The sequence below is a fragment of the Poromitra crassiceps genome (assembly GCF_964638095.1).
Source record: "Poromitra crassiceps genome assembly, chromosome: 23".
NCBI classification, from domain to species: Eukaryota; Metazoa; Chordata; class Actinopteri; order Beryciformes; family Melamphaidae; genus Poromitra; species Poromitra crassiceps.
The window spans coordinates 8124554-8149655 of record NC_139639.1 but is presented as its reverse complement, the minus strand read 5'-3'; the positions used below and the strand labels follow the sequence as shown (position 1 = coordinate 8149655).

The following is a 25102-nucleotide window of genomic DNA, read 5'->3' as shown; positions in this document are numbered from 1 at the left end:
TGTCCTGCGCTCCTCGGCCTGGTGCCTGCCATTCCGTATACGGTTTGTATACGGTACGTAGGCCTGCGAGGATCCCTTTAAATGCTGAAATATAAACCTTTTATCAGACATTTTGCCTGCTGCCTGCCTGCCCTGCCTGTCAAACCGATTCCTTTGTTGTTCCTTCATTGAGCGGATGGAGTGAGATCACTGCACGCTGCACGGGGAGAAAGAGGGAGACAGAGCGCAGTTTGAGGGTGCGTGTGATGATAGGAGACACAATGACGCTCTTGTCTCTTCTGGGTCGGATCATGCGTTATTTTCTCCTCAGGCCGGAGACATTGTTCCTACTCTGCATCAGTCTGGCGCTGTGGAGCTATTTCTTTCACACCGACGAGGTGAAGACCATCGTCAAGTCCTCCCGGGACGCCGTGAAGATGGTGAAGGGGAAAGTGGCCGAGATGATGCAGAACGAGCGGCTGGGAGGCCTCAGCATCCTGGACGCGGAGTTCTCCAAGACCTGGCACTTCAAGAACAACAACGTGGCGGTGTACTCCATCCAGGGCCGGCGGGACCACATGGAGGACCGCTTCGAGGTGCTCACCGACATCGCCAACAAGACGCACCCGTCGGTGTTCGGGATATTTGACGGGCACGGCGGAGAGGTAAGCACAGGCTAGTATATCACAGCAGGCCCGCGTTATTATCACAGTGCGCGTCTCACCTGTCCACTCCAGACCACCGCACAGACCTGCTCCCAAGCCGGAGGTGCAATGCGATAGGTGGAGGTGTGCTGCTGCTGCCAGCATCACGTGGATCCAAGCAGGTAACGTTACGTTAGGGGAGAGAGTCTTCATTCAAATAATGGTAAATCCACATGTCCCAACTCCACAACATATTGTGACACCTCTTACAAAAAGACCTGTAGTATCTAAAATCTTAAACACGATCATACATTTGAGAAGGAGCCTTGCACAGCAGCAAACCTATAAACTGCATATTATACCACCATATAAAAAAGATCTAGCAAATTATTTTATTGATATAGGAGAAAATGTACAATAAGGTCACTATAAACTCACGATTGAGTACCACAGATAAGTCCCTATAGTAGGCGTTCTTTAGGAGTGATATTCCATTAGGTAACGCATCATAAATGCATTGCTGAATGGTATATTCACTCCACATTGAAACATAATATGCCCTTCCCCTCTGCAGTATTGTCTTCTTTTGTGTGTAAACACCTCCTCAGTTCAACACCGACCCGAGTCATGGAGATGACTTGGGCATGCTCACAAAGAGTGTGTGTGTGTGTGTGTGTGTGTGTGTGTGTGTGTGTGTGTGTGTGTGTGTGTGTGTGTGTGTGTGTGTGTGTGTGTGTGTGTGTGTGTGTGTGTGTGTGTGGAGGGGGAGGGGGGAGTGCTGAGTGATGGGTCTGAAGGTTTTGTCTTCTTTGGTCCACTCCCCTTGTCAAGGGTCAGTGGATTCTCATGGCTGCTGCCTGCAGAGCCATCTGTCACCACCACTGTCCCCAGTGGCTCCAGCTGAGCGGTGCACATTCAGCTGAATGACACGGCTTAGGTCTGCGATGAACAACCTTCAGCTTGTCTCCACACATCTCAGACCATCCACTCTCATTATTACTTCATTAGTACTGTGTAAGAAGGCAGGTTTAGTTTACAAGTCAACCTCAAGAGACTCATACAAACAACCAGAGAAAGATGAAAACACACACATGTTCCTTTGCCTTGCTGTGCATCTTGTATTTTCAGTATATTTGGGGACATTTTCCACCACAGTTGTCTGCCATTGCAGGAGGTAAAAGGGGAAAGAGACATTATTCATTGATAGTCTTGAAGTAAGAAAAGTAATCTATTACAGCATGTCAAGGTTTATGTTACCAAGTAGAAAAGATGTGCTGAGAAGAGGCCTTGGCTGCTTTAGAATCAGCGGATCATCTTATTCATCTCTCTCCTGTTTCTAAATATAGCTGAATCGTTTGGTTTGACCAAGTAAAATTATTTTTATAAGCATTTTACTAAACGTCTATGGGAAAATAAAATCTCTGAAAATGAAATCTCTTGGTGCGCGTGCCTAACCTGGAAGAGGGCATGACTTTGGCTCTCTGTTGATGGCCAAAGAGTCTGCAGAGTCACAGCAGACTAGAGGCAGATTCAGCTATATTTAGGAACAGGAGAGACCATAGAACATTTCACTCAGACCAAAATGTAACAAAATAAATAAATAGCAAGGTTAAAAATATATATTTTTTCAATGTTGTTTTTTAAGTTTGGGTCTGAGCGAAATGTTCTATGGCAGTGATTTTTTTTACGGTGCACCTGAACGCAACATGCAAGATACCCACTGAATAAGTGTCCAAATCTTAATGTAATTCTGGCCAATACTCACACTTCTGTTATAGCATTTCAGTCTGGAATATGGAATATCTTTCAATAATCTATGATTTAGCTGCTAAATTGTCATTGTCATTGTCATTGTAATAGTCTGCTCGCTACCCAGGCACTTATGTACTTAACCTAACTAACTATCCGGTGTGCACAACATTGTCAGACTAATCTCCGTCTGACACCTACAATCCGCTACAGAAAAATGTATATTGTTTGTTTATTAACTGGCCCCTGGCCTTCTATCATTTCACGAAAGTGGCCCCTGGGCAAAGCAAGTTGAGTATCCCTGTTCTATGGTCTCTGCTGTTTCTAAATATAGCTGAATCGCTTGTTTCACCACGTAAAACTATTTTTATAAGCATTTCACGAAATGTCTATGGGAAAATAAATGGTGGATGAAATCTCTTGGTGCGCGTGTCTCACCCGGAAGTGGGTGTGACTTTGGCTCTTTATACACTCTGCCTTGACCCCTCCTGAGATACTATCTGAGATACTATCTGAGATACTATCTGAGATACTATCTCTCAGTGAGCTAGTGAACAAACACCCACAAAAACCCCAATCATCAAAGGGATGGGAGACTCTAGAAATCAGGCAGCATTTTATTTATTTTCTTTATGTGACTGTCAAAGCTGTTGAAGTTGTGTCAAAGCTGTTGAAGTTGTGGGAAAAGCATGTCGAGGTCTGTGACTGTCAAAGCTATTGAAGTTGTGGGAAAAGCATGTCGAGGTCTGTGACTGTCAAAGCTACAAAGCTGTTGAAGTTGTGTCAAAGCTGTTGAAGTTGTGGGGGAAAAGCATGTCGAGGTCAAAGCTATTGAAGTTGTGGGGGAAAAGCATGTCGAGGTCAAAGCTATTGAAGTTGTGGGAAAAGCATGTCGAGGTCCAAGCACAGATTTATCTCACACATTTTTTATGCTATTTGGCAGAACTGTAGGCCTCCACGCCCCCATAACATTAAATGAAGTGAAGCCACCAAACCAAATATGGACAGATATAGAGCAGCCTGTCTCTGGCGGAGCTGTGTGTTCTAGTCCTGGAAATATGCGGGACATTTTCTCAAACGTCTCTATTTTGGTCATGTTTGTGGCGGCGGTAGTAAGCAAAGTTCCAATATTATAAAAGTCAACAACACGCTGCACTGCTGCTCTTTCAACTTGACTCACAGACTACTTCCTGTTGAAGTAGGACTTTGCCATTTTGGGGTTTCCCTTCACAGGCATTCACATTAGTGTGCCATAGAAAATACATCAATATTGCATTTAACCCATTGATACCTGATGCAGCATTTGTGTGTATATCCCTTTAAGACCGCGAACCGCGAATGACGCGGTTCGCAATCAATGGGCCTAGAACGGTGAACAGGTTTGAATCCTATAATAAAATAATGCAAAGTCTCTGCGTGTGAGTGAGTGAGCAGAAATCGTGTTCGGCCACAGCTATGCTATTTTACGTGCGATCACGCTGAATCTTTCAGGAAGTGTAAAGAGCGCCCCCTGTGGGTGACCTAATGGAGCCAGATTTTTTTTTAATTAGGTCATTAGGGACGATTAATGACTGAACTTGCTGCACAATGGCTGCACAGCCTCCACCGGTCAGTAAGTAGATCTCATATTAAAGCTCAAATAGCCATCAGTTAGTCTAATGTGTCCCATTCACTCTTCATAGCCTCACACTGAACTCAGAGTGAATTTGTTTCGACTCGGTTATAAAGACTTGAGATTAAGATTAGTGTGTGTGTGTGTGTGTGTGTGTGTGTGTGTGTGTGTGTGTGCTTGTCTTGTCAGTTAGGAACAGGATCTCATTTGTCTCGGATGATCAACTTGATGACTGCTTTGATGGATGTATGCATGAATAGAATTGAGGCATTGTAAATCCGAAGAAAACACTCATATCAGACCACACCCCCTGCCACCTGCTTCAGACCACGCCCCCTGTCACCTGCTTCAGACACGCCCCCTGTCACCTGCTTCAGACCAGGGGGGGGGGAGTAGTTTGAAGAAGTAGCGAAATCGTAGTATAATAATAAATAATATTGAGGAGACCTGGAGACCAGCACATGCTTCCTCCGATACATGTGCAGTCGCCAGCCGCATCTTTTTTTTTACCCAGCGACCAGCGACCAGGGCTCATACCCTTAATCCGGCTTCCCACCTGCAGAGTAGATAGACACGGCTAATTGTGCCTGTATGGATGCCCCCGACCAAGCCGGAGGCAACACGGGGGCTCGAACCTGCAACCCTCGTTTTGGTAGGCAGGGAATCTACTGCCAAAATGTAATATTTCTGAACTCATGCACAGCCAGGACATTTCTGTACTTTACCTCGTCCATATCGCCCTGAGTCTCTCTCTCTCTCTGTCTCTCTCTCTCTCTCTCTGTCCCGTGTCTAATCCTCACTGTCGCCCCCTACAGGCAGCAGCTGACTATGTGAAGGCCCACCTGCCAGACTCCCTGAAGCAGCAGCTGCAGGCGTTTGAGCGAGAGAAGAGAGAGAGCTCTCACTCGTACGCCAGCATCCTGGAGCAGCGCATCCTGGCTGTGGACCGCGAGATGCTGGACAAGCTCTCAGCCAATCACGACGAAGCAGGTAAGAGGGAGGGGAGATCTGTGTGTGGGGGGGGGGGGTATCTGTGTGTGTGTGTGGGGGGGGGGGCTATTCAGTAAAAACAAGTTCGGTGATTCATTCATGTGCTGATGTACGGTCGTTTGAGAGTGAAAGCGCACTCAGTACTGCACATCATAGCGTTTCATTGCGACTTTTCACGGGCTGTTCTCACTATTACCATTGTACAATAGAGAGCCGCAGGAACGAGTCCGGAAATCATCGATGCTAACACTCCTGGTTCTTCACTGTTTTCGCCTATGGGAGTTTTGAATGGGTTTTTGGCGCGATGCTTCTAATAATCTCTCTGGGCAACGCTGGCTTAATCAAACGCGAACCAGTGTTTAGTAATATCATCTTCACACACGAGGACAACTTTTATGAGTTTTGAAGCTTTTACGTGCCGTTAAAAGGGCGGCTAGCTAGCAAACGGCTAAATGAGACTACACTGTTGTGTAGTCGATGGGGATATATACGTCAATAACGTCACCACCTCAAAGGACGAACACAAAAATTCTCTTTCCCTCACCTGGTTCATCCCCGTTCAGCCTGGGGTAATCAGTGCACACATCAACAACAGTCCAGGTTGAGTGCTGACGTGACATGGAAGCCTACACCCAGTGTGTAGTTCTGGATTAGCTTAGCTCCAGCTTTTTACTTCTAGGGCTCGCATTTACGCTACAAAACTCATGAAAGTGGTCCTCATGTGTGAAGATTATCCGACTGAACTCTGGTTCGCGTTTGATTAATCTTGCGTTGCCCAGAGACCGTATTTGAAGCATCGCGGCAAAAACCCATTCAAAAATCCCATAGACAGAAACAGTGAAGAACCAGGAAGTTCGGGACTTCCGCGTTCTGACTACAAAAATATGTCATCCCTGCGGCTCTCTATACATGCTGATCACTTGGCTGATCACTTTCTGAGTATAATAGCATCTGCCCCAGCGCAAGGTCCACACGGTGACTCGCGGAGACTCGCGGAGCTCCACCCCCACGAGTATAATGAGCCCTTTAGTAGGCATGTTACGTCGGACAGTATTTTCTATTGAAGTGAACCACTTGTTTCAGAGCTTGCTTTGGTAACGGGACAGGTTGTGTGAATGATGACGTTTGAAGCAGCAACTGATTCATTACTGCAGTGAATCACAGAACTGATTGGTTCATTGATGCAGTGAATCACAGAACTGATTGGTTCATTGATGCAGTGAATCACAGAACTGATTGATTCATTACTGCAGTGAATCACAGAACTGATTGGTTCATTGATGCAGTGAATCACAGAACTGATTGGTTCATTGATGCAGTGAATCACAGAACTGATTGATTCATTACTGCAGTGAATCACAGAACTGATTGGTTCATTGATGCAGTGAATCACAGAACTGATTGGTTCATTGATGCAGTGAATCACAGAACTGATTGGTTCATTGATGCAGTGAATCACAGAACTGATTGGTTCATTGATGTGTGCGTTTCTGATGCTACTGAATAAATCAAGTACTTTGGTTGCATCTGCCTCAAGGGACTTTCTGCTTCATTTGCAGTTAGGCAACAGTCACAACACAGTCTGACATCTCTCAGCATATGGAAGACAGGAAGGCAGATGGACCGGTTATACACTTATGACCTCTCTCTTACACAGGACTGTGTGTGTGTGTGTGTGTGTGTGTGTGTGTGTGTGTGTGTGTGTGTGTGTGTGTGTGTGTGTGTGTGTGTGTGTGTGTGTGTGTGTGTGTGTGTGTGTGTGTGTGTGTGTGTGTGTGTGTGTGTGTGTGTGTGTGTGTGTGTGTGTGTGTGTGTGTGTGAGGGATGTAACGATAACCGGTTTTATAACCGTGATAAAATTCCTTACGATAACCGTACCGTTTCAAATTTTCATTATCATTAAAACCGTGGTACTGTGATTACAGTGCTTTGAACAACATGGTAAATGCTGTCCATCATCAACCAAAGTTGGCAACAGTCTCCCAGATGCAAATGTGCAGCCTTGGAGAAATGATTTCAGTGAGTCTATCAATCCTTTTTGGGTCTGAGTTTTCAATATAAAACGTTGTAAAATGATTTCAGTGAGTCTCAGCACTTTTTGAACATTTTCAGCATTTTTTTATGAATACCGTGATAATACTAAATGCACTTTTGAGAAATCTCATGTACAGATTTATGTGTCGATTAGATGCCTCTGTGAACAGGGTTATTGTGGCCTTAACCAATCCTGCATTAAGCAACACCAGGTTTTATTCTCCGTTGTGGCGACATTGGAGAAAGAGCCTCTATGTTTTATGATGGCTTGTATTTATTTTATTGTTGTATTTGCATTTATAATGCATTTTTTATGTATTTTATGTCTTGTCTTGTTTTTTATATGGACCTGCGCTTGTGTCTGAAATAAAGTTTGAATTGAATAATACGATAACCGTGATAATTTTGGTCACGATAATCGTGATGTGAAATTGTCATACCGTTACATCTCTAGCATGTGTGTGTGTGTGTGTGTGTGTGTGTGTGTGTGTGTGTGTGTGTGTGTGTGTGTGTGTGTGTGTGTGTGTGTGTGTGTGCCAGGGGCTGTTTGAGATGTTTACACTGGGTCACTCTGCCCACTAGGAAAACTCCCCGTACTCCACATGGCCACTATGATCTCACCTTACTACCATTAGCGGTTTGCACCACTGATGTAGTGCCTTTTCCTTCCAAAACATCTGGACATCATCTTTTCCTTCCAAAACATCTGGACATCATCTTTTCCTTCCAAAACATCTGGACATCATCTTTTGGAAGTCGAGGCCACTGCTGTTTCTCGGCTAAACGGCACACTTCTGTTTAATTGACATGAGGGATTAACAGCCAGCTTTACTGTCAGTGCTGCGGCGTGGATTAGATGCATAGTGTACTGTATGTCACTATATTGATCATAGTGGGGACTAGAGGACATTAAAACAACATGTTATTATTGACAGACGTTATTGGAGCAGAGTAGCAGCTTGTCAGCCTTGTTACCATGTTGGCATCTTCATTCCTGGGGGTTTAGGATGTGTTTATGAAGATAGGATGTGTATATGAAGATAGAATGTGTTTATGAAGATAGAATGTGTATATGAAGATAGAATGTGTTTATGAAGATAGAATGTGTATATGAAGAGGGATGAAAAATGCTGTAAGATCTTGAAATGAAGTCATTCTCCCACCAAGAAGAACTTGTTGTTTCCTCCTTGTTGTCATTTAGCCTCGAGCTAATCAGCAAATACACTTTTTCCCCCTTCATCACGTTTTGTGGATGTGCTACTGTAAGCCTCAATCTGAATGTCCTGGCTTAGACTACCTGCAACTGTCCTGATGAGCTACGCCCCACTCGCCTGCTGCTGGTTACCCAGCAGGATCTGATCCCACACTGTCTGTTGGCACATCTGTTGTTCACTGAAATGTCAAAGCTACTCAACAGTTTCCTCTTCCCACCTCCCAGGCACAACATGTCTGGTGGCCCTGCTGTCAGACAGAGAGCTCACGGTGGCCAACGTCGGGGACTCGCGTGGCGTCTTGTGCGACAAGGATGGGAACGCCATCGCCCTGTCACATGACCACAAGCCGTACCAGCTGAAAGAGCGCAAGAGGATCAAGAGGGCAGGTACACGAGGGCAACATTGCAATATGGAGCATAGATATACTTGTAGTTTTGCAGTGTTTGAAAATTGGGGATTTGTTGCCATCTGTTGGCCTATTCTGGAACAGCATTATGTTAAATACAGTGCAGCACCAGACTTTAGTGTAAAAAAAATCGATACCAGCACCGCAGTGTTGACTTTCATGTGAACTTATAAAATTAGCTCAACTCTATTCAACATATCAGAGGTAATTTAGTGCTTTTGGTGGAAAAATAGATTCAACAACATTCATGCACGTGGTTGATTTTGCTTTGCTGATTGATTCTAAAGCGCCCGGCATGGTTTTGCGCAGCCACGACTTGGAGCCTTGCCGCCGACAGCGAGACTGTGCATACTGGAACGTAACTCGTTCAAAACACGTCCAAAACGTTATCGTGTCGTTTACCAAGAACTTGCAATCATGTCGGTGGGGGAACATTTTATTGTCCCTCCATTTCAAAACTCATTCCGGTGAGCCTGCAGAAGGCTTTGCTAGATGGGGGACAAGCGCGTTAAATGAGGAAATGGCATTTCCTCATTCCTCACAACAAAGAGTTGACGGCGCGAGACGGCGCAGAGTGACATTTTCGACGTGCTGCACGCCACCTACGCCCAGCTGCGCCGAGAGGACGCCCAGCTGCGGCGACCCCCTCGGCGCAGTCAGCGCGGTCGATTTCGCACGAGCATAATTTGCGCTTAAGTACATTTGTGAGCCAAACCGAGTCTTTTTGTTTCTACTAAATATCGCCTGAGTTCTATGAGTCTTTTTGTTTCTACTAAATATCGCCTGAGTTCTATGGCCACAAATAGAAACGACCATATGACCTCTGACCTCTCCACTCTACCAGGTGGCTTCATCAGTTTCAACGGATCCTGGAGAGTGCAGGGGATCCTGGCCATGTCCCGCTCTCTGGGCGACTACCCGCTGAAAAACCTCAACGTGGTCATCCCCGACCCCGACATCATGACCTTCGACCTGGACAAGCTCCAGCCCGAGTTCATGATCCTGGCGTCGGACGGCCTGTGGGACGCCTTCAGCAACGAGGAGGCGGTGCGCTTCGTCCGCGAGCGTCTGGACGAGCCGCACTACGGCGCCAAGAGCATCGTCCTCCAGTCCTTCTACCGCGGCTGCCCCGACAACATCACCGTCATGGTGGTGAAGTTCAAGAACAGAGCCGGCGGAAGCCACAAGTAAACAGAGGAAGACTGAACACTTGAGTTCTCTCTTATGACACGCACGCAGGTGAGGGCTTTGTTTTGTTCGAACATTACGAAATTGAAATACAGGCATTAAAACACAAATGCAAAATCCCATGTCCATCTGCTTTGAGAATGATAAACGCATTAAAATACATCGAGTTCAGACACGTACAGTCTGAACAGACGCCAAACACCTCTCCTTTATCATCAAAGGGGATTTCTCTTAACCAGCACACGTTCGACTGTGATCGATTTACTACTGTTTACTCTGCATGCACACGTGGTGCGGCTCCACTGGAGGGCGCTGCTGCAAAGGCAAAACAACAAAAAACCCAGTGCCTGCCTGAGACTCCCTGTGAGAGCACCGGCCAGCATGCTGCGTTTTCACCATGCTCTCAAATGTGCGTCTGTTTCATTTGTTATATTTCTCACTAGCGCCACCTAGTGGCCCCCTATTGCCTATTCAGTTCCAAGGAAGAGGAACCGCATGCACGTCAGCCAATAGGGTGAGGCCATCCCAGCGCATAAAAGGTGCGGCTCAGGATCTGGGGAGGGGATAGACCCTTCTCACGGGGGCCATTTTGTGTCGTAATGGCAGGGTAAACACAGGTGCAAGCAAAACACTAATGAGGGTTTCCAATTTCCATGATTGGAAGTTGGAAACCCTCATTAGTGTTTTGCCTGCACCTGTGTTTACCCTGCGATTTCGACACAAAATGGCCCCCGTGAGAAGGGTCTATCCAGAGGATCTATATCTTTATTCAGCATAACACACACACACACACGCACACACACGCACACACACACACACACACACACACACACACACACACACACACACACACACACACACACACACACACACACACACACAGAGTTCAGAAAAACAAACAATGCACTTTTGAGACTTATTTTTTTGGAATGACAAGTTATTATGCATCAGCCAATGTAGACACGGTATACCCTCAGTAATAGAAGACAGTTGTATGTAAACCCTGTTTTAGCACCCCCATCCTCCCCCCCCACCTCTGAGTAACGCAGTCTTCTGGGGCATTAATAACAGTGGTTGTACGCCATCTGTATCAGGGCATGTGCTTTGGCTTCTCCATGTTCATGAACAAAGTGCATGTGTATCCGTGGGACGCTGGCGTTTGACCTTTGACCTGGTGAGCACACACACACGCAACAGGAGGTGCAACAAGACCGGTGGCTCACACACCTCCGCTATGAGAACACTGAGGAAAAAAAAGACGACACATCATGTACTGTACAGTCGCAACAGGAATGCTACTAGCTAGAAATATGATATGCGCTTATGAAGGATTGCAGCTGGAGTCATGGACAGCAATGTTCCATTAATAAGGAAAGTCATGGTAGACCATACTTGATTAACTGCTGTTTTAAGTTCAACTGCCACTGTGTTCCATGATCTTTGCATCGGTTGAATTGAGAGAAAGCGACAACAAGCCTTTTTTTATTTCACAAAGTTACCTTAATGCCTTATTTATTGTTGAGTTTTTTATGCGTCAGGCTCGTTGCCAAATCAATATCTTCTTCATACATATTCAGTTGTTTGTCGTTGTCTTTCTGTACATGAGCATCGGTTTACAATTAAAAAATATATATATACCCATCACTTTAACTTGAGAATCAGTCCATCCATGCATATGCTATGAACTTCACTGATGTTGAGTTGATGCTCAGTGTGTAAGTTACTTTGCCAAACACAGTGTAAAAAAAAAATATGTATGAAAACTATCAGTATTAAAATTCATGTGAAATGCATTTCTCTCCTCTTGATATGTTGACATCTGTATTTATCATCTTGTAGCTATGTGTCTGCCCATTAAATTTGACTTTTAGTTGAGTTCAGATGTTGTATAACTGGCACAGCATTGCATACTCATAATATGACAGACCTTATGGGTTTCTATGTCGAACCAAGTATAGCCTTGAACCATTGCCAAACACACAATCTTCTCTATCTCAATGGTCATGTTCAGAGCTGCTATAACTTAGATTATGTTCAATTTCCAAATCATAATTATTGTAGTCATAGACTGTATAATGCCAATGTTATTGTTGCCTTTATTTTTTATTGGTAGGCTATTATGTATTTATCCACATCACTACAGCTTCACATTCACACCTGGAGGATGCAGTAGTCTTGAGCACCTGTAGCCTGGTGAGCTGGGTGTTAAATGCTTTGCTCAAGGGCACATCAACGCTCGATGTTGAGGAAGGGGAAAGCGGATCATTCATTCTCTGTGAGTCCCACCCACATGTTGGCTAGACAGGATAAAGCTAGCAACAATTTTTGGGTTATAGGTTGTTTTAGGGTTAGGGTTTGTTTAGGGTTAAAATCGCTAAACCGGAAGCCAACTTGTGGGAGATTGTTGCTCACTTCACGGAGATGGCATTTGCCTGGTCGCCCAACTGCCCACGTGATGACCGATAACCTGTGAGCAACAATCACTGAGCGCCGCGCTGCCGTGAGTTTGTTTACGGTTTACGGCAAGAGAACAAGAAAAAAAAATGCCCGTGACGTCTTCGAGTCGAGTGCTTCTGGGATGGGTGCCTGGACCACAAATAGTTATCCGCGCCGTAAGTGCAAGGCAACCCAACACCGCTGCAGGCTGGCGCGCCCGGGCCCACAGCCGGGGGCGCGCTAGTGATGGTCCGTGCCAGGTGGAGCGCCTCAGAATAGCACCCCACGGACATTGTAGGCGAATACATCGACTGCACTGGGGGACAGTTCCAAATGCCGGTCAGTGTTGCAACGCCAAACTGTCTGTGACTCAGCCAAGTGCGTCACTCAGTCTTGGCTTTACGGGAACTGTTTAACACTATAGGATTTTTTGGCACTTTATAAGTCAGATAAGGGCGCACGTAGCGCTCCAGTAGAAGGACGTGTTGACATACACACGTACTGACTGTTTTACACTTGGTTACACTTGTTTCACACTCGGATCCTTTACGCACAGGCTATTCGGATTGAGATCGCAAACAATGGGACAACACGGCTCCAAATCCTCCATAGAAGCGCGGGTGCTTTTCCAGCACCTTAGCGCACCGGACAGACGTACTTCAATGTACGAGAAAATTAATGCGCCCTCTTCACCTGCCTCCCCTATCCGCTTTCAGAAGAAAGTGACCAGTCAGTCGGCCTTTGCGCACACTGCGGGCAGCGCACTGGAGAAGACAAGACCCCATTCCTGCTGGCACCATAGATGCCGTGACACCGGAGGACTGGTGTACGTGATGGATAACCCGACCGGCGGCGTGTGGATGAAGCCGAGAGCGCAATGGACCAGATCCTGATAGAATAGAGCCATATATGCCTTATATATGCGAACGAGTCTACCTTCGCGAAAAGCCAAGCTCCCTGTGTCTGGATGCACCGGGACGGGACGAGTGTGCGTCCTCCAAGACCCTTGGACCTGATGGCGACCCGAGCAAGAAAGACACCGCTGATTTGGGTCCCTGCTGCGCCGAGCTGCGCCTCAGGGCGCGTTCACACTGCAGCGTGAGGGATCACCAAGGCGGATTTATTCTATGGACGAGTTGATCGGACTGATCACTGTAATTGATTGATTTAGACTCAGTCTGTTTAAAGAGACATTGATTTGTTGTTGGTGCATGAGAGAAGGCGGAGCCAACATATCAGAGGAACCCAGCTGATTCAGCTAAAGAGTGCCAATGTGTTTTCTTTGGAAACAATGATGAGATTGAGCTATTTTGTCTATTCATGTGCACTGAGACATTGCGTTTTGACTGGACTACGAGGCGTTTTGAAGAATGAAAGGTCCAAAATGCAGGTGCTGAGCATGAGGTTATTGAGTGTATTATGGGCAAACTCGTGTTATTTGGGGTCAGCTGCTCGACCACATGCAGTGTGTGCTTTGTAAACAGAACCAGAGACCTCATTTGGAAAGATTTCAAGGTGAAGAAATGTTCCTTACAGCAACATGGTGAAGTGGTCATAGACTCAGGGATGTGGTGGAGTGTAAACCCACCTGAATATAATCCCCTCGTTTTTATTTGCAGAATACAATTTACCCTTTAGGTTGATCTAAATATAGGATACAGATCATTCATGAAATGTTTTCTAATCTATATATCTATATATAGATATATTTATAGATATATATAGATATCTATATATAGATATATTTGGGGTAGCACTTTACATTAGGCCTGGGGGGAGTGTGGGTAATAGCAATAGTGGCATAATAAAGAGGTAATAATGAGGTAATACCATGGAAGTAATAATAGCAGGTAATAGCTGGTAATATGAACACTGGCGGGTCGCTATCGGGCTTGGTATAGATTTCTACAAGCTGGGAGGTGTTTCCAGGTGATCCATATCGTCTCTAGATGTTTGGTTTAATCTAACCTCGTTGCCACCTTTAAATGTGTTTCCCCATTAATTTATTTATACCCTGGCCCTGTTAGCCTATTACATTTCAGTCTAATTACCCAGATCTACACCCATTGTTAATACCTATCACTTTGGTAATAACATGGTATTACCTAACTATTACTTACCCCCCTTTATTACCCCCCCCCCCCCCATTCCCATGTTGTTGCAGAGTTGTAATGTAAAGTGACACCGATTTCTGTTAGTTGTCTGGCTTATGTCCTCCGAGGTCTTTAGCACAACTTATTTTTAGGCCTCTACCTCTCACTGTCCAGACTCTCAATAGTCTTAACTGAAGTCTGCCTATCTTTATTTCCGAGGGGTTTATTGCTCCTTGTTTTGTTTTGTTTTTGGCAAGCTTTGGAAATGTTAAGGAGGTTTGTTTGGCTATTGGCGGTGATGCTGAGGGCTGAGGGTCAGACCTGAGACCTTTCACTCTAACATTTCTGAAGATGTAACATGTAAGCTAACTCAACTGTCTGTATCTCGTACTCTGCTGTATCTCCTTTATCATTCAGAGAGAGGAGGCCAATAGGCCACTGCGAGCGAGCGAGGACAAATCATTTCTTTCTTTGACCGGTGAAGCCTGTTACTCATTGTGATTGTCACCACTGACTACCATTTACATACTGTACAAGGAAATGGCAGCCTCTGTTCCTGAACTGTAATGATCGTCATGTCAATGAAGTGATTAAAATTCTTCAAACTGGTTTAGATTGGATTTTGAGGCAATGATTAGCCTAACACATGACACTACAGGTAAACATGTTTACCAGACGCCACGCACACGCTTCCTTTAGCCTTCAATACACCCCTGTTTTTACTTAATGAGGATTATTTTCATTTTTTTTTTACAGAAAGGAATTAATCCAGGACAGCACTCCAATAACTTTTTCAAAATGTTTTACAACATGTTTAAAAAGTTATTGGAGAACTGTCCTGGATTAATTCCTTTCTGTGACATGTTTTGGAGGATTCAGCACCCATAGAAACTATTGAGAGTTGCACATTACATGAATTATAGTTCATGGCCATAGCTGCCCTATAGGCTATATAACCAATTTGAAGTTAAGAGGGGCCTGGACTGTGTAACAATGCACCACTCAGGCTCTGACACATTTGGGACATCCTAAACTTTGGCCCCTTGTTCTGTTGCCTTATCGGCGGGCGCAGGGTTTATAGTCGTGTGCAATAGGTTATCTAGTAGCTCCGGGTAACGCACTAGGTAAACATAAGCACCATGAGAAGAATGGGAGTAGCTATCCCACTTCAGATGACTGTCCTCTCGGGTGTCGCTCCACATCGCCATGGGTCAGCAGGGATCAAGGCAGCAGGACGCGCGGGTTCTCCTCCTGGGCCTGGACAACGCCGGCAAGTCCACCCTCCTCTACAAACTGAAATACAACGCGTGCGTTAGCACCGTGCCTACCATCGGCTTTAATGTGGAAATGATCGAGGCGAGAAGGAACAGGCGGGACTTCTCGCTGACCGTGTGGGACGTCGGCGGCCAGGGGAAGATGCGGCAGTACTGGAGGAGTTTCCACGAGGACACAGCGGCCGTGGTGTTCGTTGTGGACAGCTCCGATACGCAGCGCCTAGAGGAGGCCCGTCGGGAGCTGGAGAACACCCTGAAGAGTGATCTTCTGAAGGGACGGCCGCTGGTCGTCCTCGCCAACAAACAGGACGTCAGTGGAGCGTTGACGGTCACGGATATAACGGAACGGTTTAACCTCAGGGCGCGCTGTGCAGACCGGGATTGGTTCGTTCAGCCTTGTTCAGCATCGACGGGCTTTGGGGTTGAAGAAGGCTTCAGACGGGTGGCCCACATGCTCAAACTGCCATCAAAAACGAAAGAGAATATCAGGGAGACAGTCCACTATCTCAGGTCCAAGTCAGTCATAGTTTAGAGTAGAACTGGCTGGCGTTTTATTATGGAAATTGATAGTTGGAAACATCTTCAAATGCATTTCAAATAACTTTGTTCAAAATCTAAGCTGTTTGCACAACTGTATTAAACGATGTTTACACCAGAAGAGTTTTCAGTGTTTTAGTTTTTCAGTGCAGTATGCACATTTTACGCATGAGCCTTGTGCGTAATGTGCGCAAAATTTCTTACGAAAAAGGCTATCCATTTTAGAAGGATAATATCATCACACCAAAATAAACAACCTTGAATAGAGATCAAATAAGCAGTTATACTGAGGTCAAAACTCACTATCAGACAGCAGACACATTATCTATTAGCAATCATCAACATCATTAATTCCATGTTTGGATTCATAAAATCCTCTCATTGCTACAGCTTAAATGTCAGCGAGATACTGAACTAGAAACACCAAAATAACTGGCACAGCTCTCATGGCTCATTGCAGTGGCAACGTGCATAGAAGTCTTGATTTGGAAACGGCTGCGGCGATTCTCATGTGGGTGTTCACAGTAAACCAAAACGGCAAACTACCTGAATCTAGCCCATTAAACATTGCAACTCGCTTATAGGCTATCGACTATGGACAAGTGGAGCAAAGACTGATACCTGACAATGGGCATTTGGTCCATGTTGTCCAAATAATTTGGTGAGGGGATTGGTCGTGAACGTTCCTTTGTTTTTGTTTTTACGGCTTTCAAATACATTCCAGTCAATGTTGGCTTTATCTTTGCTCTCCATGTAGCCTATAACAAGGGTAAAATCCTCGCTTAGACTATAGGAATGGCGTGGGCCCAAAATTGCTATACCGTGACGCCCATGTCATGCTTCTCCCTGATGTGTGTGAGTCTCCGGCCGACCTCTGCACCCGTCCCGCACCGTCTCTTCATACGTCGGAAGGTGTTTGCATTCCTCGTATGTGGGCAACTCAACAGTTGGAGCTGGGTCAGCCAAGCTGGTCGATGTAACGCTCCCCACTAGCGGTTCTTGTGACACGGCATTAGTTGTGTTCCCATCTTGGGGTGGGGTGTGTCGCCTGGATCTGGAACAGACCAGTCTCTGGACAAAATAGCCCACGGCGAAGAGAAGCAGCAGAATCAGCACCCCAGAAAGTTTGCGGGTGACCATGGCGATGTTGTAGTAGGTCTGGTCCAGGATTTGCTTGCAACAGGTGACGGTAGCGGTGTCGTTCCCTTGCGCGCAGCAGACATGGTCATCCCGACAAATATCTTGTCCGCATTTTCGGATCGAATGAACAGTTGTACGAACAAAAAGGCAAACGGTGAAGGCCAGCGTTTGACATCTTGAGAAAAACATCGTTCTTGATTTTCAAAGGTATAGGCCTGTAACTGGTAAACTGACTATGTAACTGGCCGATCCAGCTACTCGGGCGGTGAAGCAGGGTACATGCAAGAGGATGCTTATCGGCTGCACATGCGTTTGACTGAAGCGCTGCCGCTGACGCAGTGAGCCATCATCAGCCACGGCGGACCCACAGGAAATAGCCTATTCATAAAAAAAAAATCTTTTGGATTAATTATGATGCTCTCTCTCCTTATAGTAGTGAGGAGGAGGGCGAATTCCCCGTGCGTTTGTCAACAAGAGCATGGTTCGTTATATTTGGGTTGATTTGCTTCAGCACTTCAGCACCGCGGACAGCTCCCCCTGTAGCGTACCCCCGTATACAGTGCAGATGACCAGCCGCTCCCACATGGCTGTTTTGAGAACGCTGTCCGTGGACCTCCAGAAGCAACTAAAGCCCCTTTCTTCTTCGGCCACTCCCTGCGTTAATGTCCACCTCCCATTATGGTCGATATTAGTTATAGCTAATCTTTTTGTGCTTCCGACAGGCCCGGTCGATTTCCTGGGCGCCGCCTGTTTACTTTCCTATCAAATGATGTGACTCGCAGAATATGCAAGATTGTGTTTCCGGTTAGATGGGCAACATCAATATTTCCGCTAAGTGCTTATGGGGCTTAGTACACTTAGAAGGCTTGATGTTTGCACCATGCATCATTCTGGGCTTCCTATAGCATATTTCAGTTGTTGTGAAAGCTATGCTGATGCACATTAAGCCATTGCTGAGGTCAAGTCAGGTCTTAGCTGAATTGACTAGTTTTTATGATGCAAGTCTGATTATAGGCAATTAAAAATGTTTTTTCCTTCATTGCATCTCCATTTACTCAGCAATGGTAATAGATGTAGATTTACAATTGCTTCACATGTCATATGACATGTCTCATAAAAACTAGTCATAGGTTCTTATGTTAATGGTTCTTACCTTTCAAACAAGGCCAGACATATGCATTATAGGCCTGGTTGAGGAGCAATCAGGATTTATTTGGTGTATGTTTGTCTAGTGAAAACACCCCTGGGTGGATCTGACTTTCAAGCTCAATTTTAACTTCTACAAGCATGCAGTCACGTTTTCCTAAATCAAAATTACCAGTAGGCAAAGAAGAATTAGCTGGGTTGATTTAAATTATTTTAACCGAGTTAAGTGACCCAAAGTAAGCAATACACGTCAAACTATTCCAGAGAACTGTAGGCAAGGCCAACAGTTTATGTTGCATACTTGACAAGAATGAATCAATAAATGTGCCTACAGTGAGCGAGCAGCCTGTGGGTGTAATGGAGGGAAGTGCTCACTAGTCACGTCTGCTTTTACTCTGGGTTCAAGATGGCTGACATATTGATAGCATGCAGTCAAAGGATACAGTGTGGATGTATATCGAGTGCTCAAATTCCAAGGCAAATTAATCTGCTAAAACCATACCAGCTCTTGATAAAGCTGGATGTTCAAGCATACGGTAAAGATCAGATGGAGAATGGAAACCCATTGCAAGCCTTCAGTTTCTGTGCCTTAACCATAAGTCTTTAAAAAAAAAAAAGAGAGAGAAAAGCACACAAAACTGCCACGTTAAAGTAGTAAAATCTTTATTTGAAATCTGGTTTGTCATGTACAACAAAACTGAAGTCACAGAAAATACTCTCCAAAGTCAATAGAACATGTCAAGTAGTATTAGTATTCCCCATCAAAGAAAGGGGGGGGACGCACAGTCCAACACGTTTTCCTGTCTGTCGATAGCATTTACTTAAACCGGGCAACTGCTTATTCAGAGGAGATGGCATCTTGTATGCCTGGAATAGCCTCAGTTGTCACAGCAGTGTCAGTTTCATTCAAGATGCTTACGACTTGGGGTGCGTGTGAACAGTCTGCTGGCTTTGAAGGTAGCGGTGATTCTTCTTCTTCAACATATTTAACTGTGCATTTGTCGCGAAGGCAGGATGACCAGGGGTCCCAGTTGGGTGGCCTTCATCCCGTCTGGAAAACCAAAAAAGGTGTTTCAGACAAAGTTGAAAGAACATTTGGGCAACTTTAAATTTGGCAAAACAAAGCTTAAAATCAGTCTGTGAAGTTGACCGACATTAAGACTGCAAAATAAAGATGTAATGCTTCCTAGTATACAATTATGTTACTGTCCGTTACACCCACCGTCTTTAGAGTCGGCTCCTCTCTTCGTCAGTCTAGCGGAGGAGGATGGCAGCTGTTTGCCAGGCTGGCGCAGGGCGGGACGGAGATAGTCCGTTGGGTTTTGTGGCGGCCGGTTCCAGACGACCGTGTCCCGTGTAGCGACGGCAGGCCTGGCTGGGATGGCAGGTTTGGGGTATTTTGTGGACTGAGGCTCGTTCAACCGCTGGGAGTCCTCACAGCTTCTGCATGCCTGGTCATGCCCATCTACTGACTGCCATCTGGGTGAGAAGGGAGCAGCTTTTCAGATGACATGCAATCACTGAGAGTCACAGGACGTCCTCACTAGGGTTTTTGGCACGTGGGTGGAGGGGGTGTAACAAAAACCTGCCATTTTTCAATTTGCAAAGGAACCCAGGCAAGGACGTCCCATCAGCAAGAGTTCTGGGTCAAAGTAAAACTACTGAGCAAATGTTAAAACACTTCCCAACACCCAGAAAATAAGATAAGGTTTACCTTTCGACAAGGTACAGTATATAGGTATACATTTGTTCATAGTAAAAATGGCACAGACTGAGTGCAGAATGGACCACATTGTAGATCACACCTGTTCTCGATGAAAGAGCAGGCCCGGTTCTGAGAGTCCACTGCTAGCGTGGCCAGCACAGCCCTCACATCGCAGGTGATATAAATCTGTGGGGGGAGACGCCAGATATTTCAGTGTGCAGTATCAAACTTTCTTTCAGGATCAATCCAGTCTCAGTTCTGACTGACTGAACAGAGAGAGCATCACACTGGCGAGCATGTTGTACTTTAAACATTCATAGAAACATGACAAGAGGCAACAGACCAGATTGCTAGACTCCTGGTAGAACCTGAAGGCTTCCAGCTGGAATCCCAGCTTGTGCTGCTGAGCTCTCGGTAGGAAACGTGAGCTGGAGCTCGTCAGGGATGCGTCGACAAGACATCTGGAAGGACAGCACAGGAAGACGATGTTGGGAATACAGACATTTTGATTTCAATCAAAAAGGCAATCAAGTCAAACTTTAACAGTATGGTCACTTAAAAAAAAAAAAAAAAATCCATATTTAGTTTGGTTGCTTCATGGGCGTCATCTAGTCCAACAGCTTACCCATCTTCAATAAAGTCATATCTCAATGTGGCTTCCGCATCAGGAGTCGCCGTGGCAACACAATGGTCCACATAGAGTCGTAGGGGCATGTGGTTGCCCATGACGACCGACACTTCCAGATTAATGGGGTCACCCAGAAAGTAGACGTGAGATCCCCTGCCAAACTGCCAGTCGTCTGGAGCAGCAGAGGACAGTGGAAGATGAGAAAGCATGAAACATTAAGACACTTAGGAGAGAGAGCAGATGCTCCATCGGCAGCCTAACAATAAATACCAGTCATGAGTCGCAGGTTGAAGTGCAGCTCATCCTCAGCTGTGGCTTTGGAGACAAAAGGAGCCCAGGTGGGTTGCAGGGCAACGCCACCCACAGCGTACCTCCTGGAAACAAAGACCGCTTTTTAGCTAAGTTCCTTACAACATTTCTTAACATCGTTAAAATTCCCCAAGGAGGATTAGGCTAATACAAGAATAACCAAATGCTATACACTTACAAAAAAATTAAAAATTAAATCTAATGCAAATGTACTGTACTCACTTTTCATAATGGCATTCAACTGGAATAGTTGCAGCATCCAGGTGAAACACACCGTCAGAGGAAGGTTCAGGTGAGTAGACCAGAGTGTTGGAATATATAAGCTTCTCATTGGTGGACTGAAAGAGAAGGATTAATGTCTTTAGAGCAGATTCTGACCATGGTTGTCATTTTAGGAGCCCAAGCAAAAAGCTGTAGATTTGCCAGAACACATTATATTATTATAATATTTAATACGCCATGCAGTTACACAACTAATATCAACTTACAGCCAGTTTAGTTCCACAATCCATCAAGCGGACATGGATGGTGAATTCTGCCTCTCCGGATGGGACTGCTGTGCACGCCTCGCTCCCTGCCTGTGAGCCCAGGTGGAGGTACCTGCAGTCCACACGCAGGCCCGTGTCGAACAGGTCCGCCTGCACCACGAGCTCCAGCGAGTCCGCATGGCACCGGACGACCACGGCGTGGGGAGGCCGTGCGCTGGGGTCTGCGCTCGGCTGCTGTTTCACCGCCAACGCTCCTCCGGGCTTCTGGAGGTGAGGATATCTGTTCACTCCGGCCTGGAGGTTAGAATATCTGTTGGGGTCGTAGGCGTTCTGCCGATACGCCTGGCAGCGCGTCAGCGTCGAAACGGCGACAAGGGCGACGATGAGCCACCACGAGGAACTCTGTTGAAGAAGGTCCATGATGCCTGGCAGAGGGGTCGACGTCCACAGCCACGAAAAGGCAGAATGTGAGTGTCTCCGTGATTTGAATCCCTCAAATGTGCTTCAATCACTGATTAGACGCGGCGACACCTGGGCCCAAAGATGGGTGATTGGTGGGATGCTCAGCGTAACCGCCCCCCAACCGCACCCTCCCCTCCACCCCTCATTAAGGCACTTTTCCACCCTAATCATTATTTTAAATGTTTGAAGTGGTCTGGTACACTCTGAAACCAAGCTTAATATTTCCTGTCAGCTATAGTATTAGCAGACATTGCAACATGAATTCAGCTATAGGGGAAATTTAGAATGTTTATGTTGTAAAGTTAAAAGGTTCTTCTAGCATTAAGTTCATACTAACTTTACATGGTCTCCTTGCCCCCTGGACGCTTTAGTTTCCACTAGGTGGCAGTAGCTACAACCGCAGATATCATCAGTCCAAGTGAATTTCTGTAAAACTAGGCAGGCTATTGGATTTCCATTGATTTGAATTTAATCGAGAAATGACTTTAATTGAATAATCTTGGTTTATCAGTAATAATTATTGCGCACGCACACGCACACGCACACACACACACACACACACACACACACACACACACACACACACACACACACACACACACACACACACACACACACACACACACAAGCCTACTCATAGGCTATGACAGATGCCAACCTGCTTTGAGATATCGCCTACAAACACAAGCCTTCAGTCATTCTCAAAATGCTTCTACAAGCTCTCTGTGGTGTGTGACGTCATAGGTCTGTCTCAACCAACCAGCATGCCCACAAACCTCAGACTTTCCCCGACAGGGAAGAGGTGAGGAGTCGGCTACTGGAAGATACTGTACACTGTACAGTATAGAGATAACATCACACTTTCGCTCAGGCTTTCTGAATCAGCATATTCACTTTCAGCCTATAACTGCAGGGAGTTGAGAGGCCGTGCTGCTGACTTCCAGGAATCTAGGTTTTGTGTTTGGATCGGCATGGAAATCACCTGTTGTCTCTTAACGATCAGGGCTGACCATAAGGTCATGGACAGTTTCCAATTGGTTAGCTAAGCTGTCAGTCAAATTCAGCTGTAGAGCAATATGAACATGACTGAAGTGTTACTGGAGTTTCTCTCTGGCCGAGGGGGAAAACCAAACCTTAATACTCCTTCAGTAATATGTTTGAAAGTGATAGGAAAACAACACAACTGGACAAATGTCACAGAGAGCTCATTTATGCAAGAACATATTTATTTCACGTTTTCTTAATACAGAATCAAGTGAATGACATCATAATAATAAATAGTTGAAAATAAATAGAATAAATAGAATAAATAGTCTATAAATAAATTATAAAATTAACATGAAAATATACCAATTACGTTAAAATACAAATATAATAGAAAAAGTAGTAAAATACACCCGAGTTTTCTTTTACATCTGATAGATTATTGATTTGTAACATGAAGTGTTACTAGTGTCTGCATTAATTCTACAGACTATAATCTATTTGGTGAGAATTCATTTCTTGTGTTCAGCAGACTTGATATATCCAATGACTCTGTTGATTGTGATGGTGCGGACCTGGAAGCCCTTCAGCACTTTGCACAGGTGGAGTCTCTGCTCAAAGCCCAGAGCTGGACTTGGACGGTCCCCTGGAGCCTGCCAACCACACACACACACACACACACACACACACACACACACACACACACACACACACACACACACACACACACACACACACACACACACACACACACACACACACACACACACACACACACACACACACACACACAAGGTTTACTTCTTTCAAGTAACAAGTGGTCCACCAAGAGAAGCATCATATTTGATTTTTGATTGACTATAAGCATTATGCCGTTTGCTTTAATATAAGTCCAATAGGAACACGTTTCATTAAAGTTAAAAAATAAATATAATAATAATATAATTATAACATAATTATAATTATAATTATAATAATATAAATATATAAATATATAAATATATAAATAAATACATAAATACATAAATACATAAATAAATAAATAAATAAATAAATAAATAAATAAATAAATAAATAAATAGATAGATAAATAAATAAATAAGTTTGAGGTCATAGTGACTTAAGTAAAATTTCCATCAAATGCCTCTTTTCTATCTATTATTTCTTACCTCCTTGGAGGAGTCTTTGGGCAGAGACTCTGCGAAGCAGTTCTGTTGAGAGCAAAGGATTCATTTTTTAGTTAACATTTTCGTTCACTTTATTTTCACTTTAACCGCCCATCATGGCATATCTCAAACAAATCAGGTGTAACGGGTGATTTGGTGATTTAACTCGGCCACTGATCAGACAACAGAGTAGCTATATGCATGATATTAAAAGCAACATTGAAGTGCTGCATCCTTATGAACAAACAAGTATCTATAAAACAATGTAACACTGAGCCATCTCCATACTGAGTGAAGCATCTATGATCCACAGTACGTTGTATCTCCTCCACGCATCTCACCTCCATCAGCCCTCTGAGGCTGAGGTCAGTGGCGCTGAGGAAATGCTGTGGATCTGGCTGAGCTGCTAGAAAGTCGCTGTAGTGAAGCAGATCCCCCCGAATGCTTGTCAAACATAACATCTAGATGGAAAAAGACAACAAATAGACATACATAAATAGAAACATACATAATTAACCAGCAAAATACATACCAGTGTCAGTGACACTGTGTCTGTAAATGTTTTTTCTCTACTCGGTACTAAGCTCAGACGAAAGGTGGAGCTTTTGACACATGAAAACTGAGGACAACATTGCACGTACCTGATCAAATTCAGGTTTTGTGATCCCAGAGCATGTTGATTCCTGTGGGATGAAACAGTTACATTTTGAGTCAAAGAACAGTGCCAAAGCAATCCTTCATGTTTTTGGACATATACTGGTTATAGAGTATAAATATACTGTATGTGTCTGTTGTAGCCAATACATGTTGCCTTCAGTGTGTACCTCTGGCGCACACAGTGACGGTGTGTTAGACACATTCAGCTCCACTTTCTGTGCCTTGCAGTCGAATCCTTGGAACAGGTTAGTCTACGACAAG

At 44.9% G+C, this 25102-nt stretch overlaps 2 protein-coding genes across 4 annotated transcripts; both read left to right on the top strand.

The window, feature by feature from the left end:
- Nucleotides 1–245: 245 nt before the first annotated feature.
- Nucleotides 246–10271, top strand: ppm1la (protein phosphatase, Mg2+/Mn2+ dependent, 1La; the record flags this gene model as incomplete). Of its 3 annotated transcripts, none has more annotated exons than XM_083659097.1 (4): nt 246–575; nt 4800–4974; nt 8447–8608; nt 9473–10271. In XM_083659097.1, the coding sequence occupies 4 exons, from the start codon at nt 246–248 to the stop codon at nt 9817–9819; spliced, it is 1014 nt and encodes a 337-aa protein (XP_083515223.1). In that variant the 3' UTR covers nt 9820–10271. The 3 variants fall into 3 exon arrangements, with proteins under 3 accessions (XP_083515223.1, XP_083515222.1, XP_083515221.1); XM_083659096.1 differs by having other exon boundaries at nt 246–644; XM_083659095.1 differs by having other exon boundaries at nt 246–644; nt 4800–4998.
- Nucleotides 10272–15551: 5280 nt separating this feature from the next.
- arl14 (ADP-ribosylation factor-like 14) lies at nt 15552–16151 on the top strand (the record flags this gene model as incomplete). The annotated part of the gene is made up of 1 exon (XM_083659782.1): nt 15552–16151. The coding sequence occupies one exon, from the start codon at nt 15552–15554 to the stop codon at nt 16149–16151; it is 600 nt and encodes a 199-aa protein (XP_083515908.1).
- Between the last annotated feature and the right edge of the window lie 8951 nt (nt 16152–25102).